This window comes from Polypterus senegalus, chromosome 2 (assembly GCF_016835505.1).
Source record: "Polypterus senegalus isolate Bchr_013 chromosome 2, ASM1683550v1, whole genome shotgun sequence".
Lineage (NCBI taxonomy): Eukaryota > Metazoa > Chordata > Cladistia > Polypteriformes > Polypteridae > Polypterus > Polypterus senegalus.
Window position 1 is genome coordinate 12,650,565 of NC_053155.1, and position 17,349 is coordinate 12,667,913.

Genomic DNA, 17,349 nt, shown 5'->3' on the forward strand with positions numbered 1-17,349 from the left:
AAGGATTTCCATATAATCGAGACTGACATGGCCATGAATGACTGATGCCAAGATTAAAGAAGGCAATTTTGTTGGTCCACAAATCTGACACGTCGTCAATGACAAGCAGTTAGAAGATCAGCTAGTGTGGCTGAAGGAGATCATATAGAAGGCATCTGAAGACTTTCTAGGCAACTACAGAGCACCAGACTACGTCCAGCGGAGGCGTCAAGCATACAAAACCAGGAAGTGCAACATCTCCATAAAAAATGAAATTTCTGTGTTCACACATGGACTTCTTTCCTGCTAATCTTGGTGCAGTCATTGTTGAACATGGTGTAAGATTTCATGATCACATGGCAACAGTGGAAAAGTGACATCAAATCATCATCATTACTTTTATTATTATTATTATTAATTTACTTCGCAGACACCCAAGGTGGTGTAGAATCTTATTACACCAAATATGTGACTTACCATATAATCGCATATAAATCGGGTCTTGAAACCCGAAAAAAAAGATAATAATCAGACCTCGACTTATACTCCTGTTCAAAAATACAACACTTTTTTTTTTTTTTTACATCTTCTGGCCTCCTCCAATCTCGCACCAGTTTCTCAGACGTAATCAAATTTTGCTGCAGCAGCGTATTTACCAATTTCTTTCGCCACTTCAACGACTTTTAATTTTAAACCAGCTTCATGTTTTCTTCTGATTGAATGCTCCAACGTAGATAAGCGATGCTCTTACGATAAAGGTGTATGAGGGTGTGAGATACAAAAAACACAAAACAGTGCAAACGTCGCCTCGGAATAGTTCGGGTATTACTGTGTAGTCACGTAGGCACAATACATATTAAAAAAAGGCCGTGTGCTCCATGGTTACTCTCTCAGGTGGGTTTTAGCATATCATAATCTCTTGGACCAATAGCGTGAGATTTCCGCACTTTCGACTTATACGACCGACATTATAAAACACCGGAAATTATATGGTAAAGTCAAGCCCGACTTATCTGTGGGAGAGTATATATGGTAGTTCTTTGCATATCTAGTTTATTAATTAAATTAGTTGAAGATTCCCACAACTCTTTGTGTGAAGAAGTGCTTCCAGACTTCAGCCTTGAATGCACTTCCCCTTAGACTCCACTAGGTGTCCTCGAGTGCCTGATTCACCTTTAAGCTGAAAGATCTCAGCTGGATCTCTTTTATCAGAGCCTTGGAGGATTCTCAATACCTGGAGGAGGTCCCCACGCCATCCCCTCTGCTCAAATTTAAACAGGTTTAATTCTCTGAGTCTATCACAGTGGGTCGTGTCCTCAAGCTCTGAGAAGCACTTGGTTGTTCTCTTCTCTTCCCCATGGCTTCAAGTGCTGTTATGTCTTTCTTGTAGTGTGGTGACCAGAACTGTACACCATACTACAGGAGGGGGTCTTACTAGTGCTTCATATAGTTTGAGCATAATGTCCCTTGATTTTAATTCAGCAGTTTTTAATTGCTTCTGACATTGCCTACTCAATCAAAATGTTGTGTCAACATAAAAGTCCTAAATGCCTCTTGTATGATGGTGTCTCCTACCTTGAATTTATAATTGACATTTCTTTAGCCCAAGCGTAGCACTTTGTACTTTTCTACAGTGCATCTGTAAAGTATTCACAGCGCATCACTTTTTCCACATTTTGTTATGTTACAGCCTTATTCCAAAATGGAATAAATTCATTTTTTCCTCAGAATTCTACACACAACACCCCATAATGATAACGTGAAAAAAGTTTACTTGAGTTTTTTGCAAATTTATTAAAAATAAAAAAACTGAGAAATCACTTGTACATAAGTATTTACAGTCTTTGCTCAATACTTTGTCGATGCACTTTTGGCAGCAATTCCAGCCTCAAGTCTTTTTGAATATGATGCCACCAGCTTGGCACACCTATCCTTGGCCAGTTTCGCCCATTCCTCTTTGCAGCACCTCTCAAGCTCCATCAGGTTGGATGGGAAGCGTCGGTGCACAGCCATTTTAAGATCTCTCCAGAGATGTTCAATCGGATTCAAGTCTGGCTCTGCTTTGCTGGGCCACTCAAGGACATTCACAGAGTTGTCCTGAAGCCACTCCTTTGATATCTTGGCTGTGTGCTTAGGGTCGTTGTCCTGCTGAAAGATGAACTGTTGCCCCAGTCTGATGTCAACAGCGATCTGGAGCAGGTTTTCATCCAGGATGTCTCTGTACATTGCTGCAGTCATCTTTCCCTTTATCCTGACTAGTCTCCCAGTTCCTGCCGCTGAAAAACATCCCCACTGCATGATGCTGCCATCACCGTGCTTCACTGTAGGGATGGTATTGGCCTGGTGATGAGCGGTGCCTGGTTTCATCCAAATGTGACGCCTGGCATTAACACCAAAGAGTTCAATCTTTGTCTCATCAGACCAGAGAATTTTGTTTCTCATGGTCTGAGAGTCTTTCAGGTGCCTTTTGGCAAACTTCAGGTGGGCTGCCATGTGCCTTTTACTAAGGAGTGGCTTCCGTTTGGCCACTCTACCATACAGGCCTGATTGGTGGATTGCTGCAGAGATGGTTGTCCTTCTGGAAGGTTCTCCTCTCTCCACAGAGGACCTCTGGAGTTCTGACAGAGTGACCATCGGGTTCTTGGTCACCTCCCTGACTAAGGCCCTTCTCCCCCGATCACTCAGTTTAGATGGCCAGCCAGCTCTAGGAAGAGTCCTGGTGATTTCGAACTTCTTCCACTTACGGATGATGGAGGCCACTGTGCTCATTGGGACCTTCAAAGCAGCAGAAATTTTTTCTGTAACCTTCCCCAGATTTGTGCCTTGAGACAATCCTGCCTCGGAGGTCTACAGACAATTCCTTTGACTTCATGCTTGGTTTGTGCTCTGACATGAACTGTCAACTGTGGGACCTTATATAGACAGGTGTGTGCCTTTCCAAATCATGTCCAATCAACTGAACTTACCACAGGTGGACTTTAATTTAGCTGCAGAAACATCTCAAGGATGATCAGGGGAAACAGGATGCACCTGAGCTCAGTTTGGAGCTTCATGGTAAAGGCTGTGAATACTTATGTACATGTGCTTTCTCAGTTTTTTTATTTTTAATAAATTTTCAAAAATCTCAAGTAAACTTTTTTCACGTTGTCAATGTGGGGTGTTGTGTGTAGAATTCTGAGGAAAAAAAAGAATTTAATCCATTTTGGAATAAGGCTGTAACATAACAAAATGTGGAAAAAGTGATGCCCTGTAAATACTTTCCGGATGCACTGTATATTTTCTGTGTGTTCCAAGGCTTGTCCAGTGGCCTCATGCATAACACTGTGCATAGAATTCACACTAAAACATGGCATATGGACAAAAGAGGAAATGTGCGTACGCACAAAATAAGTCCAGATGCATGAATCTATGTGTACGCCAACTTCCACGTACTTCCGCTACATAAATCCCGGTCAGCATGAAAAGTAACGCACGTACACATGCCTCCTGCCACTCCCCAACTCCTCCCAGAATTATGCCTCTTTGAATATGTAAATCAATATAAATAGCCCTTAAGCTCAACGTTCTGTGAAAAGGCAATGGCAAAAGCACTGGGGAAAATTGAAGAATTTCAGAAAATACCAAGTGGAGGCAAAGAAAAACGTACTATTTGTTGGTTTAAATAGTGGTATAAACAACAAAACGAAGTTGATCGAGTGACAGAGTGTCGGAGAAACTCGAAAGCTCAAGTTCACAAAGTCTCACAGTGCCCACCGTCTGAGTGTCATATGAAGGCTTATTAGGGTACAGAGAAAAATAAATAGGCACACAGTGGAGACATGTTGGGTCTATTGGGAGAAGGATGCTAAGGATAGAGCTGCCTGGGAAGAGGAAAAGAGGAAGGCCTAAGAGAAGGTTTATGGATGTGGTGAGAGAGGACATGCAGGTGATGGGTGTAACAGAACAAGATGAAGAGGACAGAAAGATATGGAAAAAGATGATCTGCTGTGGCGACCCCTAACGGGAGCAGCTAAAAGAAGAAGAAGAAGACGAAGGTGAGTAGAACTGATGAGGCCTGTTGGACTCAATGGCATGTTCTTAATATCAAGATTTTTCTAATAAGTCTGTGTGTGTGTGTGTGTGTGTGTGTGTGATGGATAACTGCACAAGGTGTTGTGGAGTACATCCTATCAACAGGAGAGGTCTGACTTCTCTTAAAATTAAAATGTTATGAATGTAATTAGCTATTTACTTCTATTTGATTAATTGAACTAATTGAATTAATGCATGCAACAAACTTCAACAGCTTTGTCTAAAGAGAACAGGGACACAGTTTGAAACTTGTTAGAAGTAAATTTCACATAATTGTTAAAACATATTCTTTACACAGACAGCCAGAGACACGTGGAATGAGTGGCCAAGTAGTTTTGTAGGCAGCAGGACCTTCAATACTCGACTTGATGTGGTTTTGGAGGAATTAGGGGAGCAGAACTGATGAGGTCTGTTGGACCCAATGGCCCGTTCTCGTCACGATTGTTCTAATAGGTCAGTGTGTGTATGTGTGTGATGAACAGTTTAACACCAGACTGGATCGTGTTTTGAACAAACTGTGGTAGGGGCACATCCTGCAAATGGGAGATGTCTGAATTCTCTTAAAATTAAAATGAAATCCACAGTTTAACAAAGGAGAGGGCGGCATCGTGGTGTGGGAAATCCGACAAACGTCAACAGCTTCTTCAGGCAGAATAAGGACACAGCTTATTAAATGTAAATTTCACACAAATGTTTTCTTCACACAGACAGCCTGAAACAGTGTGGTGGACAATAAGACACTGGGGACCTTCAAAACTCCACTGGATGTTATTTTGAAGAAATTAGGTGAGTAGAACTGATGAGGCCTGCTGGACTCAATGACACATTCTCATCAGGATTATTCTAATAAATATGTGTGTGTGTGTGATGGACAATTATAAACCAAATTCCATTCTGCTCCATTCAGGAGTGCATCGTGTCAATGGGACTTCTCTTAAAATGAAAATGAAATGAATGTAATTAACTATTTACAGTGGAACCTCGGTTTGCGAGCATAATTCGTTCCAGAAACGTGCTCGCAATCCAAAGCACTCGTATATCAAAGCGAATTTCCCCATAAGAAATAATGGAAACTCAGATGATTCGTTCCACAACCCAAAACTATTCATATAAAAATGATTAATACAAAATATAAAGTAAAATACATAATACAAATTAACCTGCACTTTACCTTTAATAAGAATCATGGCTGGTGTGAGTTTCTAAACTCATGTGGGATTCCACCCAACGGGACGACACACGGAAGAGCGTCCCAAAGCAATCGCCGTCTCCCAGCGCTGTAGCAGTTCGCCGTATAAGCGCATCCAAAAAGATCGCAGACAAGCTATAAGCGCCTGTCGTCAATGGGTCATACAAAGAACATTATAAAGATCCCGCTACAATAAATAACAGCGCTGTTGCTGTTTCAAGCTGAATAAAGCTGGTGTTAAAGTACTGAGACTCAGCTTCGTGTTTTGGGGAGCAAGATGGGGACTTGCACTTCACTGCGCACACACACACACAGTCACAATGCTGTAGTAAACAGTATACGCTCGTATGGATGTTGACTATATGAGTGAGGCACACAGACTCAGACGGAGAATAGGAGACGATTGCCAGAGAGAGAGAGAGAGATGCGCTGGGCGAGCAAGCGAGATAAGGAGAGAGAGATGTGCTGGGCGAGCGAGATAAGGAGAGAGAGAGAGAGACACACTGGGCGAGCGAGATAAGGAGAGAGAGACAGAGACGCGCTGGGCGAGCAAGCGAGCGAGATAAGGAGAGAGAGAGAAGAACCATCAGCTCAGTTGTGATCACATGACGCTCAGCAGACAAAGTGTATCCATACTACTCGCATTGCAAGACATCGCTCGTTTATCAAGTCAAAATTTATTACAAATTTTTGCTCGTCTTGCAAAACAGTCGTAAACCAAGTTACTCGTAAACCGAGGTTCCACTGTACTTCAATTTGATTAATTGAACTAATCGAATAATTGAATTAATGTATGCAACAAACGTCAAGAGCTTCATCAGACGGAATGGGGGACAGAGTTGGAAACTAGTTAGATGTAAATTTCTCATGATTGTAAAAAATTTTTCTTCACACAGACGGCCAGTGACATGTGGGATGAGTGGCCAAGTAGTGTGGTAGGCAGGAGGACCGTGAAAACCTGACTTGATGTGATTTTGGAGGAATTAGGGGAGCTGAAATGATGACACAATGGCACATTCTCATCAGGAGTGTTTTAATAAGTCTTTGTGTGTGTGCGTGATGGACAATTTTAAACCAAATTCCATTCTGCTTTGCACAAACTGAGGTGGAGTGCATCCTACAAATGGGAGACATCTGACCGCTCTTAAAATGAAAATGAAATCAACAGGCCAGCTGGTCTCAATAGCACATTCTCATCAGGATTATGTGTGTGTGTGTGATGGACAATTTTAAACCAAATTGCATTCTGCTTTGCACAGACTTGTGGTGGAGTGCATCCTATCAATAGGAGAGGTCTGACTTTTCTTAAAATTAAAATTAAATCCACAGTTTAACAAAGGAGAGGGCGGCATCCTGGTGTGGGAAATCCGACAAATGTCAACAGCTTCTTCAGGCAGAATAAGGACACAGCTTATTAAATGTAAATTTCACACAAATGTTTTCTTCACACAGACAGCCAGAGACAGTGTGGTGGACAATAAGACACTGGGGACCTTCAAAACTCCAATGGATGTTATTTTGGAGAAATTAGGTGAGTAGAACTGATGAGGCCTGCTGGACGCAATGGCACATTCTCATCAGGATTATTCTAATAAATATGTGTGTGTGTGATGGACAATTGTAAACCAAATTGCATTCTGCTTTGCACAGACTTGTTGTGGAGTGGGATGGGAAATTAATGTAATTAACTATTTTCTTCAATTTGATTAATTGAACTAACCGAATAATTGAATCAATGTATGCAACAAACGTCAACAGCTTCATCAGACGGAACGGGGGACAGAGTCTGAAACTTGTTAGATGTAAATTTCACATGATTGTTAAAAGGTTTCCTTCACACAGACGGCCAGTGACATGTGGGATGAGTGGCCAAGTAGTGCGGTAGGCAGGAGGACCTTCAAAACTCGACTGGATGTGATTTTGGAGGAATTAGGGGAGCAGAACTGATGACGCAATGGCACGTTCTAACCAGGAGTGTTCTAATAAGTCTGTGTGTATGTGCGTGATGGACAATTGTAAAGCAAATTCCATTCTGCTTTCACAAATTGTGGTGGAGTGCATCCTATCAATGGGAGAGGTCTGACTACTCTTAAATTTGAAAATGAAATGAATGTAAGTAATTACTTCAGTTTGATTAATTGAACTAATCAAATAATTGAATTAATGTATGCCACAAACTTCAAGAGCTTCGTCAGACGGAACGGGGACACAGAGAGAGGTCTAACCTCTCTTAACATTAAAATGAAATCAACAGGCCTGCTGGACTCAATGGCACATTCTCATCAGGATTTTATGTGTGTGTGTGATTGACAATTGTAAACCATATTGCATTCTGCTTTGAGCAGACTTGTTGTGGAGTGCATCCTATCAATGGGAGAGGTCTGACTTCTCTTAAAACTAATATGAAAAAGAGAGGTCAGCATCCTGGTATGAGATTGTCCAACAAACGTCAACAGCTTCATCAGACAGAATCGGCTTTCAGAAAGAATGCAGAAAAAAGTACGAAAAAAACTGATTTCAAACTAAATGGTTTACTATTAAGTAATCGTGTCATCTTAATTGGACTCCTGGGCATTTCTCACCTGCCAAGATTCACAGCAGATGGCAAAATCCCCAAAGTCTAATTGGTCGTAAAAGTCAACGTCTCTGAGGGTCTGACAGTCAAATGTCGCAGGAGAGAAGGTGAGACGCGTCTCGGAGTTCCATCTGGAATATAAAAGAGGCCGTGGCTTCCCTCAAAGAACTTTTAAGACCCTCATACAGCGAAGAAAGTTTTTAAAACATCAAGACCGTAATCAACATCAAATCACAGCACTCTGGCGTGAGCCATCGTGGGATTGTGACAGCAGATTTCCTTGAGAAAGAACATTAAAGAAGAAGAAGAAGAGCACAGCGGAAAAAGGTAAATGCTTTCATTTTTTTAGTAAGTAAAAATGTTTGAAAAGGCACAATTAATTTCTAAATTAGAGATGAGAGATCTTTACGCTCACATGCACTATAAGAGTTTATCGAAATTCTTGTGCCACAGTTGCGCTGGATAACAACATTTATTTCTATAGCACGTTTTTCATACAAATGATGGAGCTCAAAGTGCTTTACAAGATGAAGAAAGACAAGTTCATAAAAATACAAAAATAAGATTAGGCAATACTCAGTAGCAAAGAATAAACTAAGGTCTGATGGCCAGGAGGACAGAAAAAAATATATATATATATATATATATATCTCCAGGGTTTCCAAGGCCACGAGACCACCCAACTCCCCTAATGGTCTTAATCAGTCCTCATGATTTTCAGGCTTCATGTGGAAGAATTAGATGATGATGATGACCTCAGGCTTTCCATCCATCAATGTAAGGGCAGCATGGTGCCCTTGGTGGGGTGGTGAGGGCGCAGATCACCACCACAGAGAACCAGAAAAAGAACAGCAGAGAGAGTAGGAGTTAGTATAGATTGTGGAGTCATGAAAAAAAGTGATAATTCAATGAATATACAGAATATCAGAGTTACACTAAAATGAGGCTGTGAGAAAGTCATGTTAAAGTAATGAGTTTATATCAGTTTTTTAAAATGCTTCACCGTATCAGCCTGGCAAATTCCTATTAGCAGGCTATTCCAGATTTTAGGTGCATAACAGCAGAAGGCCGCCTCACCACTCCTTTTAAGTTTAGCTCTTGGAATGCTAAGCAGACCCTCATTTGAAGATTTGGAGTGTAACGTGACCGGCATTCTGAACTATAGGATGGATTGAGATGATTGAAGGTTTTGTAAACCATCAGCAGGATTTTAAAGCTAATTCTAAATGGCACAGGTAACCAGTGTAGTGACGCTAAGACTGGAGTAATGTGCTTGGATTTTCTTTTCCTAGTTAAGATTCTGGCAGTTGCATTCTGTACTCATTGTAACCAATTGATGTCTTTTTTGGGTGGTCCTGAGATGAGTGCATTACAGTAATGTAGTCGACTAAAAACAAAAGTGTGAACTCATTTTTCAGCATTTCACTTATAAGGGATCTAACTATTGCTAAATTTCGTAAGTGCAAAAATTCTGTCCTAGTAATTTGATTAATATGCAATTTTAAAATTCATGTCAGTGTCAATAATTACCCCTAAATTCTTTACCTCTGTCTTGACTTTTAAGCCTAATGGATCAAGTTTATTTCTAATACCCTCAATATTTCTATTTTTGCCAATAAGATTTCTGTTTTCTCCTTATTTAGTTTGAGAAAATTACTACTCATCCATTCAGAAACATTGGGGATCAGTGAGACAAGAGAGTCAGGGTCATCAGGCGCTTTTGATAAATACAGTTGTGTATCAGCACCATAGCTGTGGTAGCTCACATTATGCCTTGACATAACTTGACCTGATGGAAGCATGGAGATCGAAAAGAGCAGCGGTCCCAGGAGAGACCTTTGTAACAGAAATGTGTTTTACACGAGGAATGCCTCAATGGGCTTTAACAAATCCTGTTCTTTTTTGATAGCCACGCAAGCCTTGACTCCCCAGGAAGACAAACAAAAATCAAAAAAACTCCCAAAAAGGCTATTCAGAGAGAGACCCCCTTAAAGATAGGTTGAGCATTCAATGAGTGTCAGAAAATGGTATAAATACAAGACACAGAAAAGAACACGAGTAATCCTCTTCACAGAGCTTGATGTCCAATCTATCATGGCCACCTCAGAAATACGATGCGACAGTAGAAACGACTTTGTTTGTTTACAGCACTCTTCACCAAGGGTAGGTGTGGGGGGCCGCAATAACTGTCATGGCAAAATGGAAAGAATAGCTGATAATGCTCACTAAATACAGAACTATTATCACATATAAGGATACAGATTGGTTCAAATACATCAAAAACCAAGTAGAAGTGAATTAATATAAATGGAAATGACCAACATCTGTCCATCAGCTGATTGTAGATCCACAGCCAGATTGAAGAAAAGGAGTCAGAGACGAGCCAGCACAGTCAGAGTCCTAGAGACCTCAGCCAACAAGCTGTATCCCCCCATTGGCCATTCTACAGAGTCAATGCTGGGCCAGCCAATCAGATGAAAGAACCCTCCCACTCGATGATTCCAGTGCTCCTTTATATAAGACGACTTTTTCCATTGGCAGCCAGACAACTTGACAGTAGAGCAGTGGCACCTGAAGCAGAGAAACAGAGTAGGTGAGCTCTAGTAACAGTTTATAACAATCATACAGGGAGATTCACTCGAAAGAGGCCCCGAATATTCGGTTGTAGCTCCCGTTAGGATGAAGCAATCTGAACCAAAAATATTTGCTATATACCTTGACATCTCTGTAATCGATTGCATTACATGCGATAAGGAAGTGGTTTCCATTTTCTGCCAGACACATTTTTGACGCGGCGCTCCATGTTCCTGAACATATCGGCAAGCGTCTAGTAGCAGTAATTTCATGTTGGATGTTTTCCTTCAAATCTTCCACAGTGCGACACTTGTTCAGATAGACTTTTCCTTTGATGGAAGAAGTGTGGTGGTTTCAGTTCCGTGACCGTGGTGACCAAAGCCCCTTTGAAATGACCCTGTTGTCGAAGAAGGACTCCATTTCTGCCATGCTCCTTGCCCGATGTGTGACACATTGCTCCGTCTTGCAAAAAGTAACATTCCATTAACTCATGATCATCCATTTGATTCTGATATCGCTTGAACAAATTGGTGACCCAGTAGGTTGGCACCATGAAAACGCACTGCTCAATACTGTACACCATCCATCCTGATGAGAAGTCGAGTGACTTGAGTGAAAGGGTTATGGGCGGTAGGCACCCAGAAGGTGCAAACGGATGTTAAATGTCACGACGTCTGTCTGGCGCTTACCTCATCTCTCCGACGCAGGGGCTCCATATACCAAGGAGCACATTGCACGTTGTTTCGTTCAGATTTCTTCATCCTAGCGGAAGTTATTACAGAATATCCGGGGCCTCTCCTTGAAGACTAGCAAAGAGAGATGCAGTACGCACAGCTAATCAGCGGCTCTACTCGCAGTATGTCTGAGAACTGAAGGAGCATCTCTTATAGTAGTGGGAAGACCATCCCACAGCTTCAAGGTCCTAAAACTAAAACCTTCCACTGTTATTTTTATTCATCTTTGGAATCTTAATCTTAATGTGCACTCAGGTTTGTAAGTAGTGATAAGGATTTTGAAATTTGCCCTAAATGTAACCGGAAGCCAGTGTAAGGACTTGAGGACTGCAGTCATGTGTTCAAAAAAAGTGGCTCATAGAAGATTCTGAAAATATGAAATCTATTTATCTGATCTTACAGAGAAATCTTATTGATCTATTGAGTCTATGCATCACTGAGGAAGAAGAAAAAGTACAGAATGGTGCATGAAAAACTGAACCATCTCCGACCGGCTGGCTCGAGCTATTATGCAGGCAGGTGCTGTCGTGATCATGGAGCCTCGTTTGTCACGATGGGGTCAGCAGCCCCAACTGTGCATTAGTAAGGAAGCTGTGAGCCAGTGGGTACAGACATGTGTGAAAGAGATCCGGAAGATGTATTCTCTGCAACAGAGGATTGGAATATGTCATGAGTGACGAAGCTGTGGTTCCATCCGTCAGGACATGTAAATTCACAGAACACCAGATATTGGTCAGTAGATAATCACCATGGAATTCATGAAAAGCCCCTTCACGATGAAAAATTGGTGTCTGGTGTGCGGTTTCTGCTACACGGATCATGGGTCCTATATTTTTTGAGACAACAGTCAACACTGCCGTGTATATGGGAATCTTCGAGGAATTTTGCACACAATTGACCCCCCGAAGAACGCAAGTACGTCGTCATTCAACAGGATGGAGCGACATGTCACACTTCTCGTGAGTCACTTTCTCGAATTCACAACATCTTCACAGAGGAACGAACTGTCAGCAAAGGTTTGTGGCCACCAAGATCACCGGACCTATCCACTTGCGATTTTTTACCTGTGGGGCCATCTGAAGGAAAAAGTGTATGTCAATAATCCAAAGAGATTAGAGGAACGGAAGAACAGTATTCAGAGTGAAACTGGAAAACTTGAAGTGGCTGAGCTGCGTCGCGTCTATGACAGAATAGTGCGGCGTGCAGAAAAGTGTATTGCACAAGGAAATCGTTTACAGCACCTCCTCTAAACAGTAAGTACGGAATTTTGTATTTCATATCTTCCGTTTCGTGTACGGGCTAAAAAATATACGTCAACATTGGAGTCGGAGATGGTTCAGTTTTTTGTGCGCCACCTTTTAGAAGAAGAAGAAGAGGAAGTGATCTTCTCTGTGCTGAACTTGTTGCATTGTAGTGAAGTCGTCAACTCAATAACACCTTCCTCTTGTTCTTCTTTTGTTATTTTTGTAGTTAAACTGGAGAACCCGTAACGATGCCCAATGCCACTATCACCGTCTCTGAGTTTGTTCTGCACTGCGCAATCGACAAGGACAAGATGACCTTTACCATCGTGGCTCTTGCCATCATCTACGTTGTGACACTCTTGGGAAATCTGCTGGTAATTGTGGTCATAATAATAAACCCCCATCTCCATAGCCCCATGTTTTTCTACATTGGCACCTTGGCAGTGTTTGACATTGTGAACAGTAGCAACCTCATCCCTCGAATGCTGGCCGTGCTGCTCTCCAATGCCACCACTGTCCCTTATGGGCCCTGCTTGCTCCAACTGTCAGTGGTGTACCATCTTGGGGTTGCAAATGGCCTTCTTTTGTCTGCTATGGCATATGACCGCTATGTTGCTGTTGTGTACCCCCTAAGATACCCTTCTCTTGTTACAAAGAAGACGGTCTGCATCAGCATCTTCCTGGTGAATGTTATTTCTGCTGCCATCCTCACCCCCTACATGGTTTTTGCTACAGAGCTTTCATTTTGCCGCACCAACGTCCTACCTTACTGTTTCTGTGATTTTGTTACAATGGTTCATATTTCTTGTACCGAAGACCCGAGGCACCTCACTCTTCTGTCCAGCACCACAATAGCCACAGGTGTAGGAGAGTTAGCAATTATTCTGTTTTCTTACAGCAGGATTGTCGTGGCGGCCCTGAAGATCTCCTCGGCAGATGGGAAGAAGAAAGTTTTCAGCACTCTTCTCACCCACCTTCTGGTGGTCTGTCTTTTTTATTTGCCCCTGATGATTTCTTATATATTACCAGGAATTGGAGTGCAGCTCTCTGCAGAAGCTTACAATGTGCTGGTCATCATAGCCATTATGGTGCCCCCCATGATGAATCCTATCATCTACAGCTTCAGGAACAAGGAGATCAAGGGGAGCATTTACAGGCTATGGACGGGGAAGAGAACAACTCCAGATAGCCATTAATGGGGTCAGCCGGGTGGGATGATGCACATTTCATTTACCTTTAATGCAATATCCAGTTTTATTATTTTAGAGATAGAGAAGCTTGAAATTGCACAAATGGTGTAACATTTTTAAAGTTTCAAATAGACAGATATTATTTATAAAATATTTTTATAACAAGTCATATCTAGAAACTGATGTCAAAATTGGTATATAATTACGTGTACTAGTTTAAAACTAAGCCCAGCTAGGCCTGTTCTGCCTAAGATGGCTGACTCCAGATCAAGTGAGGTCCAAATTATACAGATTGACGTACGAGCGAGATCTCCTCCTAGGCCCATCTTTAATTCAGATTTGTAAGTGAGTCGGAACAGGTGCATATGACTCTTATTTAAGTGTCAGTTAGTCAAGTGTTTGTCGTAGTATACATTTTACCTTTCTATGCATATAATAATAATTCTTTATATTTACATAGTGCTTTCACACTGTTCAAAGTGCTTTACATAGTGAGTGGAGAGCCACTTCAACCACCACCACCTGGACGATGCAATGGCAGCCACTCAACACACATTAGCAGTTAGACAGTGAAGTGGCGAGAGAGAGATGGCCAATTAGTGATAGGGGATGATTAGGGGGTCACAATGAACAGGCCATTATGGACAGTTTAGATAAGAACATTGTGATACACCCTGTTCTTAATGAAGGATGCCCAGGGGTCTTTTATGACCACTGAGAGATGGGACCTCATCTGAAGGATGGCACCATTTTTACAGCACGGTGGCCTGGGGCTTTGGGATCCACACACAGACCACAGGGTAAGCGCCCCCCGCTGGCCTTACCAACCCCTCTTCCAGCAGCAACCTAAGCTTTTCCTGGTTGGTCCCGAATATGATTAGCTTCAGGTGGATAAAGGCTGAAATTTTTCCATGTTCTTCTTCTATGTGGGGATGTTGTCTTATAGGTTTCGGTGTGATTTTTACGGCAAGATTCCTTTCCTGATGTCAACCCTACCCTTGAAACCAGCTTCAAAATGGAGAATGGGTTACTTAAGAGACATTTACAAATACACTAAAACATAATAGTGCAGTACATAATAATAATAAAAACAACACTAACTATATACAGTACTGCACTGAAAACTGAGACAGAGAGAGAGTGTGTCTTTATACTTTTAATTTGTTCCAATTGTTCACTGACTGTAGCCTAACACATTTCCAATGACCAATGGTGAGTCACCTCTTTCCGATTGCTTTATTTTTTACATGTTATTTTCAATTGTGATGGGTTTCTTTTCTATGATGCTCTTACACTTTGGAGGCCTGGTGACAAGGGTAAATAAGAGAAACATTTAAACCAAATACACACAAAAGTGAGCATCATACAGTAGCTATAAAAGTACTGGAAGGTAGACCGAAGAGGCACAGACTTGTGACGAGGAGAGAGAAACAATGTGATGGGAATATAAGTACGGAGGAAGAGAAAGTGAGGGATGTCAAAGCAGAGGCGGATGGATAAAGGACAACATTTAGAATTTCCCTTTTGGGACAAATAAAGTATCTATCTATCTATCTATCTATCTATCTATCTATCTATCTATCTATCTATCTATCTATCTATCTATCTATCTATCTATTATATAGTGCCTTTCACTCTATCTATCTATCTATCTATCTATCTATCTATCTATCTATCTATCTGTTTTATAGTGTCTATCTATCTATCTATCTATCCATTATATAGTGCCTTTCACTCTATCTATCTATCTATCTATCTATCTATCTATCTATCTATCTATCTATCTATCTATCTATCTATTATATAGTGCCTTTCACTCTATCTATCTATCTATCTATCTATCTATCTATCTATCTATCTATCTATCTATCTATCTATCTATCAAAGTTATCCTGCCTACTATACTAAAATATCTATCTATCTATCTATCTATCTCTATCTATCTATCTATCTCTATCTATCTATCTATTTATCTATCTATCTATCTATCTATCTATCTATCTATCTATCTATCTATCTATCTATCTATCTATCTATCTATCCATTATATAGTGCCTTTCACTCTATCTATCTATCTATCTATCTATCTATCTATCTATCTATCTATCTATCTATCTGTTTTATAGTGCCTATCTATCTATCTATCTATCTATCTATCTATCTATCTATCTATCTATCTATCTATCTATCTATCTATTATATAGTGCCTTTCACTCTATCTATCTATCTATCTATCTATCTATCTATCTATCTATCTATCTATCTATCTATCTATCTATCTATCTATTTTAAAGAAGGAAGGAAAAGTGTCTGACTGAGGAGAAGGTGCAGGCCGAAGCTCTTTGGAGAAGGTTAATCAAGCACTTCGACCGCACAGAGAAATGGTCAAAGGTGAAGAGAAAGACGATGAAGAAGTTAAATGTTAAATTATTATTTTGCATGACAGGTTAAGTTGTCTTTATTTGTAGACAAAGCAAATGTAAAATTAGACATTGTTTCAGGAGTCCTGTTGTATTTTATTGTGGAGAGCAGCAGTGCTTTGCTGTTTTCCTAACTCCCACTCCCCAGTTTTTCATCAGGACTGACTCCTGTGTGAAATTTATGGTGGTTTAGTGTATTAAACCAATTTGTAAAGGGTGACTGTGCTTGGACTTAAATGGGACTTTCAGGTATCCCCCACAAAGAAAAAGCCACTGGGGGCGTGTTGTACCCAAGTGTTTTCATTGGTAGATGGTCCAGGAAGGGAAAGTAATTCTGTTGGTCTGCAGTAAGGCTGCTGATGATTGGTTCTGAATCAGCGGCCATTCTGTACTGTGACGCCCAATCGGTTTGTGATTTGGGGTAAGAGTGGTATAAACTCACCATCTTTCCATGATGAAAAGACCGTGACATATTGTTAGCCATATTGAAGGCTGTTTCAGGACTCCATTGAATGGCCATGTAGTGGCAAAGACCAAGCTATGGATGCCATATAACAATAATAATAATAATAATACTTTTCTCACTATGCACAATGCACTTAGGCTGTAATGGTATGCTTTTCCCTAACACGTTTGGGCATATAGTACATGATTAAATGTGTAACTTAATAACATATAATAAGCTCCGACGTGAAATGCAGACATGTAACAGAGCCACCCACCTGATATTTAGGCACTTTGGGTGTCCAGACATCTGGCTTGAAGAGCTGCTATCCATCCAGGTTGTATTTACCACGTCCATCTCACTTTGCTGTGGCTGTGTGGCACAATTTATAATTGAAATGTTTATTATGTTACAAGCAAATAAAAGTCTGAACCCGCTCCTTTTCTTGCTTTGTACTCTTATGTCTTATTGCCTGGGGATTCAAAGGTGTAACCTGTAACAATAATATTCGAAAGACATCAAAAAAGGTTTGGGGCAGCCCCCTCCTCCCGGTTATTGTGCCCTGGCTGCAAATGGGTAATTAGCTTGTGAGAGGTTCACAAGTCGGAGTCCAAAACAGAACTGACCTTAAGGTTGTAAAGATGGCGACTTTAAAGGCCGCGGCAGGAAGTGTCGTCTTCGGGACTGGAAGTGACAATACAATACAATACAATTTATTTTTGTATAGTAGCCCCAAATCACACAAAAAGTGCCGTACTGGGCTTTAACAGACCCTGCCTCTTGACAGAACCCCCAGCCTTGGCTCTCTAAGAAGACAAGGAAAAACTCACTCTTGTGGGGAAAAAATGGAAGAAAACTTGGGAAAGGGAGTTCAGAGAGAGAAGGGGGTCAATATAATACAGTACAACACAATATAATACAATACAAT

The 17,349-nt window shown here is 41.0% G+C and overlaps 1 protein-coding gene across 1 annotated transcript; it reads left to right on the forward strand.

The window, feature by feature from the left end:
- Positions 1-12,614: 12,614 nt before the first annotated feature.
- Positions 12,615-13,562, forward strand: LOC120524151 (olfactory receptor 1052-like). Its single transcript, XM_039746030.1, has one exon. It carries the CDS (start codon positions 12,615-12,617, stop codon positions 13,560-13,562), a length of 948 nt encoding a protein of 315 aa, XP_039601964.1.
- The last annotated feature ends 3,787 nt before the right edge of the window (positions 13,563-17,349 follow it).

Coding starts and splice junctions, on each gene's coding strand:
- LOC120524151 (XM_039746030.1), top strand. CDS start 12,615: ATGCCCAATGCCACTATCACCGTCTCTGAGTTTGTTCTGCACTGCGCA.